This window comes from Syngnathus scovelli, chromosome 1, assembly GCF_024217435.2.
Source record: "Syngnathus scovelli strain Florida chromosome 1, RoL_Ssco_1.2, whole genome shotgun sequence".
Lineage (NCBI taxonomy): Eukaryota > Metazoa > Chordata > Actinopteri > Syngnathiformes > Syngnathidae > Syngnathus > Syngnathus scovelli.
In genome coordinates, this window is record NC_090847.1 from 27,933,893 (window position 1) to 27,950,000 (window position 16,108).

Below are 16,108 nucleotides of genomic sequence, written 5' to 3' on the forward strand. Positions count from 1 at the left end.
ATCATTACCCAGCGCGTACCACTCCCCGCCATCCAAATAAATTAAATCAAAATAAATAAATAAAAGAATAAATAAAAGAATAAATAAATAAATAAAAAGAATAAATAAATAAAAAGAATAAATACATAAAAAGAATAAATAAATAAATAAAATAGATAAATAAATACATAAATAAATAAACAAACAAAGCCGCAAAGCTCACGGCACGGCCGCCTATCCAAGAAAGCCGCCGACGTGATTTTAGTCAGTGCTAGCGGAGTGGAACGCGAGCGGCTGTGGGTGGGGAGAGAGTTGTCAAAATGAAACATGAAACATCAAGAGCGGCTCAAGGCGAGGAGTCGTTGTGCACTAATGTGTCTTTCTGATTGGAGCTTGCACGGCTGAGAGGAGCGCCGGCCGGCTGGCTGGCCGGCCTTTCGCCGCGTAGGTGCGTCAGATTGAAAAGCTCCGTGGCGAGGCGAGGCAACTTTATTTACGTTTGCTTTCAATCCGCTAATGGACCCGATCCACGGCACCGAAATTCAACACGGCATAAATACTCGGCGCGGACATCATGCGGTGCGACTGCTCAGATCCCGTAAAAGCTCGGCGAGCATAATGAAGGTTGCCTCCTTGCCGCTCATACAGAGTTGAAATGCTTTGATTGCTTTTGTATTTAAAGTGTGAAGAACGTCCTCCCCGCTAACTGCCCTGTCAGCCTCTCCATCACGTCTGACACCGCAATTACCACTTCCAGGGGAGCAAAAAGAGGGCAAAAAAACGGAAAATGGACATTGGAAGGATGCATTTTGTTGCCCACTCGCCGCTTTCAGACTCCGCTAATGAGCGCCATTCCAGAAGTGGCAATCAGAGGCATTCAGTCCATGAAATTGCCTGTGCGGAAAGGGCGGCCGTGTTGCAGTTCGTGGAAAATTAGGAACGGGACGGAGGGAAAGTGCAGCTGGGTCGTGTTGGCCGAGACGCACTTGGGAAAGCATGATTAGCTGCGACCTCATCAATGAAAGGAAAATGGAGGTCAGGGGGGGAACTTATTGCTTTGTGAGAGATAAACTGGAGCTTCCTCGGGCCTGCAAAAAGAAGGCAAAAGTAGAATTTTACGTCTTTGCTGAGGTAAAAATCGGCTTTCGCGCAATCGTCACCAACAAAAAAAGACCCCACCTTGCTAGCTTTGTCGCGCAAGCTAACATTGTCGCCATAAATGTCGCTAATTTACATTTTTAAGTTGTTCCAACTCCAAATTGTCTTTTCTACAAAGCACACGCAGGTTCTAATGAGCGCTTCATTTCCCGGATGTGCTAACCCGTTAGTTCCGCCGAGAATCTTCCGTCTGCCTCCCGTAAATTAGCCTAAGTGACGATATCATCAATATCCCCGTAGCGTTAGCTTCCAGCGGCTAAAACCCGAAATGAGTCTTCCCTCGCTGGCTGGCACGACATATGGAGCTCCTATTTATTTATGAAGCGCTTCATTACGAGGCGAGAGGCAGCTGCTGGCTTCTCTTCCCTCTCGCCGGTCTCCGGGTGATGGGGTTTATTTTTCCAGACGGATCCTGTGACATATTAGCTGTGTTTTAATGAACAAAATGTGTGCGTCAAAGTGATTCACTCTGCGTCACGCGCTTAATTAGGAGATGTGCGGGAGCCGACGAGATGTTCGCTTTGAGTTTAGGTCGCAACCTCGTCACATGACGCACCTCCCGCTTTGACGTTTCGAATGTTTGTCGTATGTTTCCGTCGTATGTAATGTTAATTACAAGGTGCCGTCTAATGGAAGCTTTAAATCCAGCGGCGCATATGCTGAGAGGGTCTCCAAACAACTTAGCGCATTACACCTGACAGATGATGGCTGTTGCTGCTGCATAAAGTGGAAAGTGACCATAAAGATTTAATGTCTTCCGCGCCCAAGCTTAAGTGTCTTTCCGAGGTGGGGGTGGTGGGGGGGGTCAATAGTCCTCTTTGGAATTTCAGGCAACACACGGAAAATACGATGCGTGTTTACACCAAAGCGGTCTGGAATTTAAATATATATAAATATATACGTATATATATATATATATATATATATATATATATATATATATATATATATAAAATGTTATTTAATTATTATAAATTTATTTATATATATATATATATATATATATATATATATATATATATATATATATATATATATATATATATATATATAATTTTATTTATTATTATAAATTTATATCTATATATATATATATATATATATATATATATAGATAGATAGATATAGATATATATAGATATATAATTATAATATAATATAAATTTATATATATATATATATATATATATATATATATATATATATATATATATATATATATATTTGAAAAATTTATAAAATGCGTTCTTTCACATAATATTGAGCAGTGTGTCATTTTTATGCAAGAGAATTTGGAAGGAAAAAAAATCACAATATGTTGTGTTAGCATAGCGGATCTTTTATACAGAGAACTGTATAATGAGAAATGAAATACGGTATATTTATGAATTTTACAGGTATGCACTTATGTTGTCCATATACCAAATAGCATCGTTGCTACTCATCTGCTCAGGAAACACGATAAAAAAAAAAAAAAAAAAAAAAATTGCTCCAAATTTCCCATCCTTGAGCTTGTTAATTAGCTTGGCTTGTGATCTCGTGTGTATTTACCAATAAAGTGTACTAGCAAATGTGAAGAGTTATGAAGTCAACTTTAGAAAGTGGGTGCACTCTGTTAATAATTTAAAAAAAAAAAAAAAAAAAGCGGGAGCCACGCAAAGCCTTTAAGACGATTCTATAACTCTCAATATTTCCCCTCTCGCCGTCTCACTCTTGTGAATTATTACAGCACTTTAAATTTGAGCCGTCTGCATATTACTTAAGCTGCAAAAAGACACTATATGCAATATAAATGAGCTGGCTGAAAGGAATTTGTATTCACTTTGGACGGGAACCATGTTTCAACAAATGTCTTACAAACGGCGCCTGGGCCCCGCCGGCACCTTTTGGCTTCCGCCAGACGTACGGCAATGATTACACGATGAAACTTTAACGGTGCCCGGGCTGAGTAAGAACCGCTGATTTGTAGATGCTGTTTGATTTTATAACACGCCGAGGGTGCAGCAACTTCTCCCTTTTCTCCTCCTTGTGTTATTCCATGTGACTTTTACAAACTTGCCCTCGCTGTCGCCGGGCCTTTCGGCCACACGCTTGGAATGCCGGAACGCGTCGTGAATGGTGCGCCGTCCTTCCGTTCGGGGCACGAAGAGGAAGATTAAGCGAGAGGATGTCAAGCTTGGCGGCCATATGCTGCAAAGAGCCCTTGGAGGATGCTGCTGTTTAGCATGCCGCTGTCGGGGACGGGCTCGGACGTGGCTTGCGGGACGCGGTGGCGAGAGTGCCTCGTCGTTGTCGCCGTGAGACCTGACACATCTGTTGCGTCACGCGAGGTCACGAGGTCATTGAGGTCACAAGGTTATTGAAGAACTTTCCGTATTGATTCCTCGCGACAACATAGATGCCGTTTGGACCGTACAGCTTATTATATTATATATTATATTATTCTATATTTTATTCTACTTTATTATATTATATTATATTATATTATATTATATTATATTATATTATATTATATTATATTATTAGATATTGTGTATATAAATATATATATATATATATATATATATATATATATATATAATTATTTTATTTGACGTGTTTTTTCTGCTAAACTGTCATTTTTTCGTCGCAGGTTTTGCCCATATAATATCTTTGACGTCTATAACCGTCACTGGCACTGAATGAGTTAATTAATCGCAAGGGGCTAAAAACAAAAAGTTGTGGAATGTTTTTTTTTGTCAAGGGCCAACAGAAAACCGGTCGGCGGTCAGATAAAGAAGATGCTCTGAGGATTCTTGTCATTCCTGACGGTCCATAAAAAATTCTTTGGTGGTTCTTGAGAATCTTTGGTGACATTTTTTGGCAGCAAGAGAAAGGCCAGTTTTGTTTTGGTGTTTTCTTGCTGGTCTTGCTATTACTGTTTTTTTAAGTTGGGGAGCTGTCGGTCTTATTTATCGACTGAGTCGAGACGGGTTGACTCGAATGGTGTTGACTTGCCCGAGCGACTCTTGAAAGTATGTCTCGCCTCAAGTCAAATCCAATCGCTTTGTTTGGGGAGTTGCGTTTGCTTTTTGTCAGATTTAAGATTCCGACAAGCCAATCGTCAGGACGGGCTTTTTTCCTCACCCTTTGCCTGGAGTTTGTTTATTTTGTCCACAAAATAGCTTCAAATATTCAGTGTTTGCTTTTGGGCTGCAGTCTATATGTTGATTTTTTTTTTTTTTTTTTTTTTTTTTAGTTCTGAGTAGATTGAAGGTTTTTTTTGTTTTTATTCCAGATGTTCTTAGAAAGCTAAACTAGTTTGAGCTTTATGGATGGACTCCAAAGCTTATCTGGCGCTCCTGGCGAGACTCCACCGCCGCCATTTTAGGCGGCGGCCATTATCTGCGTGTGGATAATCTTTGACTTCTCCAGATAACGCATCTGACCTTCTCGTCGTGTTGGTTTTCTTCTTCCGATCATTTGAATACAAATCTAGCTGAAGCCTTCCTTCTCTGCCAAACATTTTTTTTTCTGTGTTCCATAAGTACTCCAGAGGGAAAAAAAAAAAAGCATTTGTGAAAGCAACAGCCTTCGGGTGTTGCGGCAAATAAAAAAAAATGCTTTTTTTTTCTTTCAAAACCCTTCACACACTTCACTCAAAAAGTGTTTGCCTGTTTTCTGTTGGTATTCTCCCTCTTTCTCTCTCTCCCTCTCTTTTTCTCTCTCTCTCTCTCTGCTCTTTTTCTGTTTTGGTTTGAACTCTGACATCCAAGTCTGCCCCAGGATGTCTGTCACAAACTGCAGTCCAACGTTGTGACAATGCTTTTGTTCTTCCCGTGCCTTTTATGACCTTCTTTTTTCTTCTTCTTCTTCCTCTTTCTGTTCTTTTTGTCTATTTGTTCCCTTTTCAAGGTCTGGCGCACCTGACGTTAAACGACCAAGGTATGGGTTCATTTTCTTTTTTTCTTTGGGTTCTCTTTTTCTTGCCCGAGGATGCCCTGAGCCCTTTGAACAGATTTTTTTTTCTCCTGACCTTTCCTCTGTACCATTCAAATGCCTCCATTTTTTTTTTCTTCCCCACCCCCTAAACATCTTCCTTAAATGTTCTCCGACCATCTCACTCCTCCTCCCTCCCTCTGTTGTGTTTTTCACCAATGTGCCGCCCCTCCCACACACTTGTCCTGTCCTATGGCTAACGTCCTGGACCTTCACCCTTGACCAACTTTGACCATGATGACTTCACCCCGGGGGCCAAAGGTAACACTCTTGTCTGCGTCTTCCACAGCGATAGCAAAACGAAACTTTGTTTGCTGCTCATCCACCAACATCGAATATAGAATGTGCAGAGTTTTTTTTCTCCCCCTCTCACCACTCTGCTGACATTCTTCTTGTTTGGCAATCTTTTGAAAGGGCTCCCTCCCGTTCAGGTTCTCGTGATAGCTCGCTGGTAGATTTGAGAAAAGAAGAAAGAAAAACAACGCCCGCTGTTGGCGTGATGTTTCCGAGAACTGTTTTCATGTCGAGTCCACTTGCTGTTCTGACTTTCAACGCACTTTTTCTTTCTTTTCTTTTAATGCCGTGCTCCAGTCCCATTGGCTACACTGTGTTGACATTTGTGTGCTGCTGGCCTCCAAGTCAGGACTGTCTCCCTCTCTCAGTTTTGCTCTCCTCATTTGTTGACCTTTTGACGCCACCGGACGCTCAGTCCAAATTGTCCGCGGGAAAAGAAAAAGGCAAGCGTCAAAGCTGAGTTCATAAAATCGAAAGGAGTGAACAAGAGCAGGAGTCAGTGAGTGTTCTGACCTTTGCTGCTGTAGGGAAAGAGAATAAGAAAAGCTTCCTCTCCTATTATGGCGGCGCGTGATTCGTGGTGGCAAAGTCCGAACTTTCGGCGTCGAGACGTAAAAACGTCCGACGGCATGTTAAAAGCACTTGCTGGATGTAGAATGTCACCAAGCACTTGACTGTTTGATCAAACCACGTTTCCTTTATGGCAGGGGTTGTCAAACGGTGGGTCGCGGCCCTCTAGTGGCCCGTTCCGGTATTGCAGGTGGCCCGAAATTGGAAATAGAAAATACATATTTGGATCTTTTTTTTTAATTAAATGTATTTATTATTTAGACTTGATTTATTTTCCAGCTAATTTTGTGAATCATTTATTAATACATATATTATATATCTAGTGGCCCGTGGCGGTATTGCAGGTGGCCCGAAAATGGAACTGGAAAATAGTTATTTTTAAAAATGTATTTATTATTTAGACTTAATTTATTTTCCAGCTAATTTTGTGAATCATTTATTAATATAATAATAATGATAATAATAATAATAATAATAATAATTAATTAATAATAATAATTTGGATGGATATTCAAATGATGTCAAATGTAGCTAAGATTTCCAAAAACATACAGATGCAAATAAATAGCCTGTATAGTGCAAAATGAAATAATATTCCGACAAAACCAGTCGAAAACTCCTGCTCTATGCCAATAAAATTTGCCCTTCAAACTATTTTCTGTACGGTTAAAGATAAGTTCATCCAAATGGTCCAGCGAGACTTCAAGGCCGCCAGCCGCCCCATAACGTCTCCCCACCCCCCCCAACATTCCTCCGCACATAAAAGTCTGCCCTGGCTGTTTATTCCAGCCGTAATCTTGTCAACGGCCGTGCGTGCATCCAGATCGTAGAATGAACGCGAAATCACACATTAGGTCATCATCGATCCAAAGGGGGGCTTCGTGTCGAGTCCGTAAGCCACTCGGACGAGATCCGTGAAATCAACTCGGACGAAGGACCCATGCAAATACAAATCAGTTACAGAGGAAAGCGGACGATTATTCGTCGAACATTGCCCAGTCGGCCGTTTCTATCGATCACCTTGTTTCCAGGATTAATATGCTTTGCTTTGAACCAAAAAGGGGGTGGAAAAAAAAATCAATAAAGCTGTTTAGAACATCTGACACATTAGCAAATTACCTGCTCCCCCCCCCCCACCCCCACCCTTGTGAAAATATTTCTGCTTTGCATGCCCTTGCTTCGCTCGGACGGAAAAAGTAGCCAGGCGTGTGTTTAACTGAGGCCGTGGCCGCCGTTAACGATCGCGGGGCCGTCACGTCAGCCGTCATATTAGAGGGCCGGGGAAAAATCAATGGCGAGTCTCCTTAAAGCCGCGGCCGCCCTTCACCGCCGACGCAAGGACGAACCCCAGGCCTTGGTCGCCGCTGATCTTTATCTGGCCGTCTGGAAGAGCGCTTCCGACGCCGCGTGCTGGGCAGGCAACACGTTTTTATTAAACGGCCAACAGTTCCGTCTAAAATAAAAAGACGCCTCTTAATATAAGTGCTTCATAAACATGCTTATGTAGCTCAAAGAGGTTAGCGTAACATTTTAGATGGAAAGAAACGGCCTGCGGGTAGATTTAGTCACATCTATATAAAATTAATGTTTCCAATTCAGCAGCCATTCATCGTATTTGGAAAGTTAGCAGACTACGAGGTGTTCATGTGCCACTGCGACAGTCGCCCAGAAGCTATTTCTGAAATTAACAAGCCGGTTATTGCTTATGCAATAAGGCCATGATTGCGTTGGCATCATCATCTTCATTATTATTATTTTTGTTTTTTTATATAATAATTATTTATAGAACAAAGATGCCATGATGCCCTGGCAGTGGTAATGAGTTTTAGTTTGCTTTGATTACTGTAAATGCTTGAAATTGAGATTAAAAGGAAATATTATATATATATATATATATATATATATATATATATATATATAAATTTATAATAATGAAATAAAATTATATGCATATATATAAATTTATAATAATAATGAAATAAAATTATATATACATATATATAAATTTATAATAATGAAATAAAATTATATATGTATAAATTTATAATAATGAAATAAAATTATATATATATATATATAATATATATATATATATATATATATTCACCCATGGTCCATTTTGTTTCCATAAAATTTTTTCAATTTCTGAAGTCAGGTAGATGCATAGTGAGAACAAAATTAAGCGAGGCTTGGGAGATAGTCCGCCAGCAGGTCTAATGTAGATCTCCTTGAAGATAGCGCCGGGAAAATGAAGGCAGTATTGAGCCCGATTCGTATCTCGCCCGCAATGTAATGGACTAGGTCCAGGTCACGATAGCCATCTCGCTCGGAGCTCACCGAGGGCACTTTCGAGACTTTGTGTGGCCGCGGCTCTTTGTGAAGGAGGATGGATCCACCAGCGCTTTGTTCATTTCTAATGAATTTCACAGAATTCGCCCCGAAATGAAGACTTGAAAGCAAATTCAAAAGTTTCTACCTTTCCGTCTGGTCTAATCACCAATCTCAAGAGTTCATTATCGCGGCTGGTGCGAGATGACGGGTCCATTCCAATGGCGTAATTACAGTCGGCGGGCTGATGCTGATTGACAGGGCTGGGCGGCGGCGGCGCTGCGGGACCTTGAGCGGCGAGGTGTGTGAAGGTCGTTGCCGCTCCGTCGGTCCGCCGCTCTTAGGTGAGGCGGAAACGGGCGCGGCGTTTCCCAGGCGTTATTGGCGGCCTCGCTTGGGGAAAGTGACAGCGCCAATCATGTCAACGTTTAGCACTTTTGGCCTGGACAACAACAACAACCTCGTCATCATCATTTGTGAATTACATGCAGTTTTGAGTCACATTGGCAAAGTGTCGGACAAATGTATGCTAATTGGTGTAGCATCAGGCTAGAACTGCAACTTTTCAATAAAATGAACTGTTGTTTACCGATTTTGAGGACTTGCGGACGACCATTTAAGTTCCGACCTTCAAGTTATTAAAAAAAAAGATTCGTTGATTTATTAAAACTTTTGACATTTTTTGAATTTACCGAAATAAATACAATTATCCATAATGATTGAAAACTTTATTATTATTATTATCATCAAAAATATTTGATTTTTAATTTTTTTGTATCTCTACTGATGTGCATTTTCCCTCTTCAAATAACTAAATAAATAAACAAAATAATTGTTCTAACAAAAGAAATAGATGGATAGAAAGGGAATGTGTTATAAAAGCAAAACTATTGACAAAGATAAATCTGACCCGAGTACATCGTTGTCCTTGACATAATTAACAAAGCGCAATTCAAAGTTTAGGAAGTTGTAATTCTCTTTACTTTATGGAGACAAACGTTTGAGGTGAACTGAAAGAATAAAGGAGAAATAATACAATAAACTAGCACATCGGAATCGTCTTTTCAGCCCGTATCTCACTGAGCTGCATTGTAAACGTTGCTACTAAGAATTTTTTTTTTTGCGACAAGCAAAAACTGTCGACTTTTAAAACTTTTAGTGACCGTACGCGTAATGTAGTTTGTCCAATAGGAGTTGCCGTAGCCAGGAGATGGCCTGATTAGTGTTAGCTAGCTAACAGCCAATCAAAGTGACCGTTTGTCCTTGCCTGTATTTTGAATACTGACTCCACTTGTCGTTCGACTTTGAGCATCTCTGATGCGTTTCAGTCCTGATAAATTCTACTATTTCCTCCCATCCTTTTGCCAAATGTTAAAAAAGGCGCGCACGCACATTGACACGCGTAATTTCAACTGAACTTAATCAAATTTGGCCAGTGGGGCATTCATCTTGAGGGCAGTGTGGAAATTGGATCCAGGTCGGGTTTTTACAAGTTGTAATTAAGGCCACCGGAGGGTAAGGAGGGGGGGGGGGGGGCACGTGAGATGGGTGACATATAGTAGCAAATGGCGCTATGTAGCAGATAAGGCGGCGAGGTGCGAAAAGCTGTTGGGATGACTAATGACTCACGAAAATAAATTTAAAATAATTCCGCATTTGTTTTACAAGAAAAGAAAAAGATCCAGCCACGGATTCCGAACAAACCTTCAAGGACACCTGAAACGTCCGTCATTACCGAATAGAAATAGGACAGACACGTTTTAAAAGTTACAAAACCGTTCAAAAGGAGCGCTTTGGCGCCACGTTGAGTCACCATTAGCATGAATACTCGATTTCCGGACGAAATTTTAGAGCTTCGGTATGGAAAATGTAGATTGCGGCTAAATTGATAGCTTCGGAGGGAACGGAATGTCCGCTCATTTAACGCTCGTATGGGGGAGGGATAACTGAGATGTTCAAGTCCCGCAGGAAAATAATTGCTCTGACTTGTGCCCTCCTGCAGGAATGTGATGTCTCGGCATGCCGTAAATAAAAAGGAAGGAGAAGCTAATCCCCCTCAGTGAGGGAGGAGGAAGGCCTAATGAAATATGTTGAGGCGCAAATTAGACGCTTCTAATTGAATAAAAGAGATTTCCAGAAGGACGAGCATATTAAAAAAAATACGCCACGTGGAGACGGAAACTCATAAACTAGCACAAGACGACGCCTCGGGGAAGCGCCGTGTCCGTCCCGCGCTCGCGTCTTCATTTCGCGTCCGTAAATGTCTCACTCGACCCAAAGGAGTTGCGGAAATTGCCGATGGCCTTTTAAAAAACAAAAGAAAAACACGATGGCGAGGATAGGAGATTACCTGCATTAGTTTGGATTGTTATGGATGATGAAACTTTTTCACTTTTTCAAAACAAAAACAAAAAAATTAAACATGCTAGGGCTTTCATTGCGAGAGCCAGTTAATCCCGTTGACCCGGTTGATTAATTGTCGGCTTCGCTCTCAAATGAATAATTTAATCAAGCGTTGGCGTTGTAAGCACGCGTTGTTAACTTTGCACAGTAAGTATCCAACAAATACCAGAAACTAAATCCCAGACCAGAGTCTTTGGTAGAACTGTTGTTTTTATTGGCTCCGCCTATTTGGTGCATCACTACAACTTTCCCCTTAACAGATTCTTAATTAGGTATTTTTAAAAAAAGCAAAAAAATTCAAGAAAGCAAACAACTTTACTGAAAATAAATTAAATAAATTTCAAGAAAGCAAACAAATTAAAATGAAAATAAATTCAAGAATTTTTCTGAAAAATATTTAAAATATTTTTTTCAATTGGGGCACTTTAAATAAGTGTTGACAGAACTGCCGTCCATTGGATTCTTCTCACAATTTCAAAATGGAAGGAAAAACTGTTTTGCTTGCTTTGCCTACACTGTTGCCAAAAAAACATCAATTATCTATATTTTAAATTGCGTTTTTAGCTCCCCCAAAAAGGTTTTTTTTTTTTTTTCTCTGCAGTGTTAAACCTCTGCAAATTTGGACGCCGCCTCCGACGGGCATCGTCAGGGACTACTTCCAATTTTCATTTCCACCATCTTGAAACTTTCAACTCGCCACTGATTAAACAAGCCTCCATTAGAAGCTTTGCACCTAAATCTAGTGTCCCCTTCTAAATGCTTTTGTCCTCACAGACATACAAACATGACAAGGTTGACACTTTAATACCAAAGCCCGAGTGACACGGCTTTTGGGCCATTTGATTATTTATCCTTTTGCAATCTCCATTTTGTTGTCTCTCGAAAAAAAAAAAAAAAAAAGTCACATCCAGCATTTAGTCATTTGACGGGCACGCACTGGCAGGCTGAAATTACACATTGCCGCACTTTTCTAAAAGGGCTTTTCATAAAATAAGCAATCAAATATGGAGGAAAATTTTAAAACAGACTGCTTAGATTCTGCTTACACAAATTCTGCCTTGGACCACCTCCATTTTTGGCATCCTGTTGCGAGCCACTTGAGGAGAGGGATGAGCAAAGAGCAGCAAAAGGGGATTTGGCAAATTAACAGGCTGCAGCCTCAGCATCCAGTCCAAGGGATTAGCGGGAGCACAGGAAACCCGATCGGTGTACCGGTTGAGCTCTGTCACGTGACCGACCCATTGACGGGAAGGTGTATCGTCCCCCCCCCCCCCCCCCCCCCCCCCCACACCAAAACCATAAACCGGTCCTAACCTTACCGAGTCCACGCAGCTTTGTGGTGTAAACAGTTAGCATTTAGCGCCATCCGCCATTTTGACTGTTTTTTGGCTTTAAGCCACCGTTTGGGCCTTTCCGCACTCGTTTTGTGAAAGCCGCGCCGGGTGTTTTGATGGCGCCTCGCCGTTCCATCTCGAGAGCCACTCAAGCTCGCCGGGAAGCGGCGCTCGGTGGGACCGAAGCGCTCCTCCGCCAAGGCTGCGCCTCTGTGGCTGTTACCTGGCAACGCCGCTTCCTCCCGCCGCCTCTCGCCGCAGCAGCAAAGTTGTAAATAATCACGCAAAAATACTGATAATTACGCTCTGAAAAACAGTCTTGTTATGCAGTTAGGAAGGAGTCCATCTTTGTGATTTATATATTTTTTTGTGAATAGTTTTTTTTTTGAGGCGGTGGGGGTCATTTAACCCATGACCCGACTCTGGGGATGGATGGATGGATGGATGGATGGATGGATGGATGGATGGATGGATGGATGGATGGATGGATGGATGGATGGATGGATGGATGGATGGATGGATGGATGGATGGATGGATGGATGGATGGATGGATGGATGGATGGATGGATGGATGGATGGATGGATGGTTTAAAACAGCCTGGATTAAAACAGAGTCCTCAATTCTGACTTGAAGCCTTCAAAATTTTCTTGGAGTCAGCTCAAAATGTTGGCATGGGATTCCGATGTTCCAGGTCTTCGGACTAAAGACTTCCCCTCGGGAATGCTCGTGAGATCGGCACGCCGTCGGACTTTAGGATTTGTTAAGGGTGCGGCAAAAGTCTTAACCGACGCACGGCTATGCTAATTCCACTTTGAGCGACATTTTGACTGACAGTCGGTATTTCAAAGAGTCGCTGAGAAATAATGCATGCGGACGTGGTGTGTGGCCGAGCGCAATTAACGTTGATGATTTATTTACTCTTCTGAATTGCCCGTTCCTAATTAGGGCTTGTCATAATTTAACCGTTATCCATGCCATTAAATATACTGTCTCTCTTTCAGGGAGGAAAATAATTTCATTTTGTTGTTGAGCACAAGTGAGGAATGTTAATTTTTTAATACACGCAGAAAATATGCTTTCCTGGTTTTTTGAAGGCGTCTCATTGAGTGGTTTCCTGTGTGGAAGTTGTAGCACCTTGTGCCCGTGAATCTGATGTTCTCTTTGGATTATTTTTTATTTTTTTTATTTTTTTGAGGTGACATACTCATCTTTCTTTTCTCTCTTCTCTTTCAGGTGACTCATCTCAAAGCGGTAAGACAACTCATTTCCTTCTCATTTCCTATTCGTCAGCCATCTTTGGCTTCTTGTTTAAATGTGCCTGTACCTCGGCAATGATTCATTTATTTATTATATTATATTATATTTTACTATATTATTTTCGGTATAAAAAATGGATGGATATGATATGATATTGTTATGTTACATTATATATTATATATTATATTATATTATATTATATTATATTATATATTATATTATAATTATATTATATTATTACAGATTTTTATTTATTAAATACGTGTACATCTTTACATATAAAAACATAAGAAAGACAATATGATATACAATATAAGTAACACAAGGGAAATATAAGTAGTCACATGACTGGTGCTGATGATGACAGGCCGTCTTAGTTGGACCTCCGAATTATTTTCTGTCATTTAAAAAAAAAAGTGTCCTTTTGGAATTTTCTTCCCTTATCCGGTGACGTCCATTCACTCGGCCACGGCGGGTGTTTACCGTTTTTTATGCGCCGTGACAACGTTAAATCCCCCCGATGTCCTCCAGCCCAAAGCTGCATTGCTTTCCAATGTAAATGTAAATTTTCCGCGGCGCACACTGCCTGAGCCTCGCCGCCATTATGTGTTTCATTAATTTTGTTTACAAGGTTATTACACTGCCTGTCTGCCTGTGTCTGCCTTTTACTAAGCGAAGACCAAACGTCTGTCCCGTGTTTTACTGTATTTGAGGCCGTTAGCGAATATGTGCTGACACGTCACGCCGGACTAGCTTTCTATTAGTTCGATTCACGGACGAGGAAGAGGCCCGGGACGGACGGACTAATGAAACGTATCGACGCCTCGCTCCAAAATGGCGAGGAGACAAGATGAGCTCAGTTTAAAAGTCCAGCCTGCGGCGATTCCCCCTTTCATTTTTTTTATTTTTTTCTGCTGATGTCAGTCTTACGTCTTTTTTCGGTAATTAGGTTTTTGGGCATCGTCCCTATGAATGTATAATCGTATAACTTTAGGCAGTTGGCTGCACGTAATGAGCCAACAAGTCACGTACATATTAGCTAGCATTCAATTATGCATATTACATGCTGTCAAAGGCATGTTTGCCAAACAAGTTGCAAATGTAGAGTTCTGCCGCGTGAGGATACCCAAAGTTATGCCGGATTAGTCCGGCGAGAAACTCTTTGCATCAACTTGGATTTATTTCACTTTTAAAAGTTTCGCTCTTCAAAGTCGTGACGGCCATTTTGGTTGTGCAAGTCGTGACGGTTGCAGCTTTGGGTTGTCTTCTCGATGGTTGTCTTTTTTTTTTTGGCTCATCGGGGCTAAATACGTTTAGTCAGGCAGGCTGAAAGCAGAGATTTTCATCTGCATGCCTTTTAGATGCCATCAAATGACATTGAGAGAGCGATGTAAACATCTTTCCCTGCATCTGCCGGTCTCAGCGTCCCAAAACAGCGTTCTCCACCCGGTGGACGATTAGCATCTCTCGTTTGCCTTTTATTTCTCTCCCCCCCCACCCCCTCCTCGCTGTTCCTTGAACGCCGTGCGAGCGCCGCAATAGGATTGGCCCGCTCACCCCTGGAGAACGCTCGTCGAGGCGCGCATCCGCAATTTGGAAGCGAAAGCGGGGGATGGGAGCGGCGTGCCGGGCGGAGGGCAACATTTAGCAGAACACATTGTTTTCCTCTGCCTTCTCCCTACAGAACGCCAACAGTCAGACAAACCTCAAAAACAAAAAAGTGGCGGCGCTCGGAGCTGTTTGTTTAAAAGTCCCGACATCTGGTATTATGCATTCATCCACAGTTGGGGAATTCATTATTCTGCTCTGTAAGCGGCTTTATTCCGAGCTAACACAGACACGCCACGGCGAGGAACATCCCTGCTGTGAATCTGAACATTTCTCATTTATGAACTGCTTTCATCACCTTGATCATCACAACGCGCTCTTTAGTCAGACTCGTGAAAAAAAGAAATAAAAAATTAAAATATGCTCTTTATCATGCAAATGCCAGCGGTTATCTTCGCCGCCGGCCCTGATTGAAAGGGCCACAAACAAATGGCCGGCGAGCGTCGAGCATGCGGTCACGTCTCCGTAGTGGCGAGCGCTAATGAACTACCTGCGATAATTACTGTTGGAGGAGTCCGGTCCAAGCGCTCAACCCCTCCCACTGGCAAAAAGACGTTCAAGAGATGCTCATTTGTACCGTTTAAGGCGTAGGTGCCAAACTCAAGGCCCGGGGGCCAGATACGGCCCGCCACATCATTTTATGTGGCCCGCGAAGACAAATTTGTCATTACTAAAATTATAAATTGACATAAAGAGATTGCTTGCACTTTTTATTACCATTAGTCTTTTTAGAATATTTGAGCAGTTTTTACTCGCCTCTGATTTCAAAACTAGTTATTCATCGGTTTGTTTTGTAGCCTATAATGTATTTAATCCACCTGTAGCGCCATCTACAGGCCGCGTTTGTTGCTTTGTTTCATTTCAAGCGGGTATAAGCTTGTAACTCGTCTATTTAATTTTAGTTTTTTTAGTTTTGGTATTTAGTTTTAAAATTCTTTCTCTTCAACTTACATACAGCCAAAAATAGTTTTCGAGTTTTGGCCCCCCGCATGATTAAATTCGCCGCTTCAGTGTTTCCATGAGAAGATTCCACATGGGGCTAGAGAAAATCTCTTTTTACGTGCCCATGTTTTTGCCGTGTCGATGTCGAGTTGGTACACAGGGAGGTGATTAATGAGGCCCGGTGGACCCCCAGTGTTATCAGCGCAAACATGGAGGACACAAGGTCGGGGTCACTCACGGTTAGATCGGGATTCT

General features: G+C 41.6%; 1 protein-coding gene across 3 annotated transcripts in view; it reads left to right on the forward strand.

The window, feature by feature from the left end:
• Window positions 1–16,108, forward strand: part of LOC125985429 (neurexin-2) — a 241,842-nt gene that overhangs the window by 92,570 nt on the left and 133,164 nt on the right. For all 3 annotated transcript variants that reach the window (XM_049748270.2, XM_049748288.2, XM_049748278.2), the window contains 2 exons: window positions 5,032–5,061; window positions 13,280–13,297. In XM_049748270.2, coding sequence (XP_049604227.1) covers window positions 5,032–5,061; window positions 13,280–13,297 — 48 coding nt within the window. The remainder of the gene's footprint in view (window positions 1–5,031; window positions 5,062–13,279; window positions 13,298–16,108) is intronic.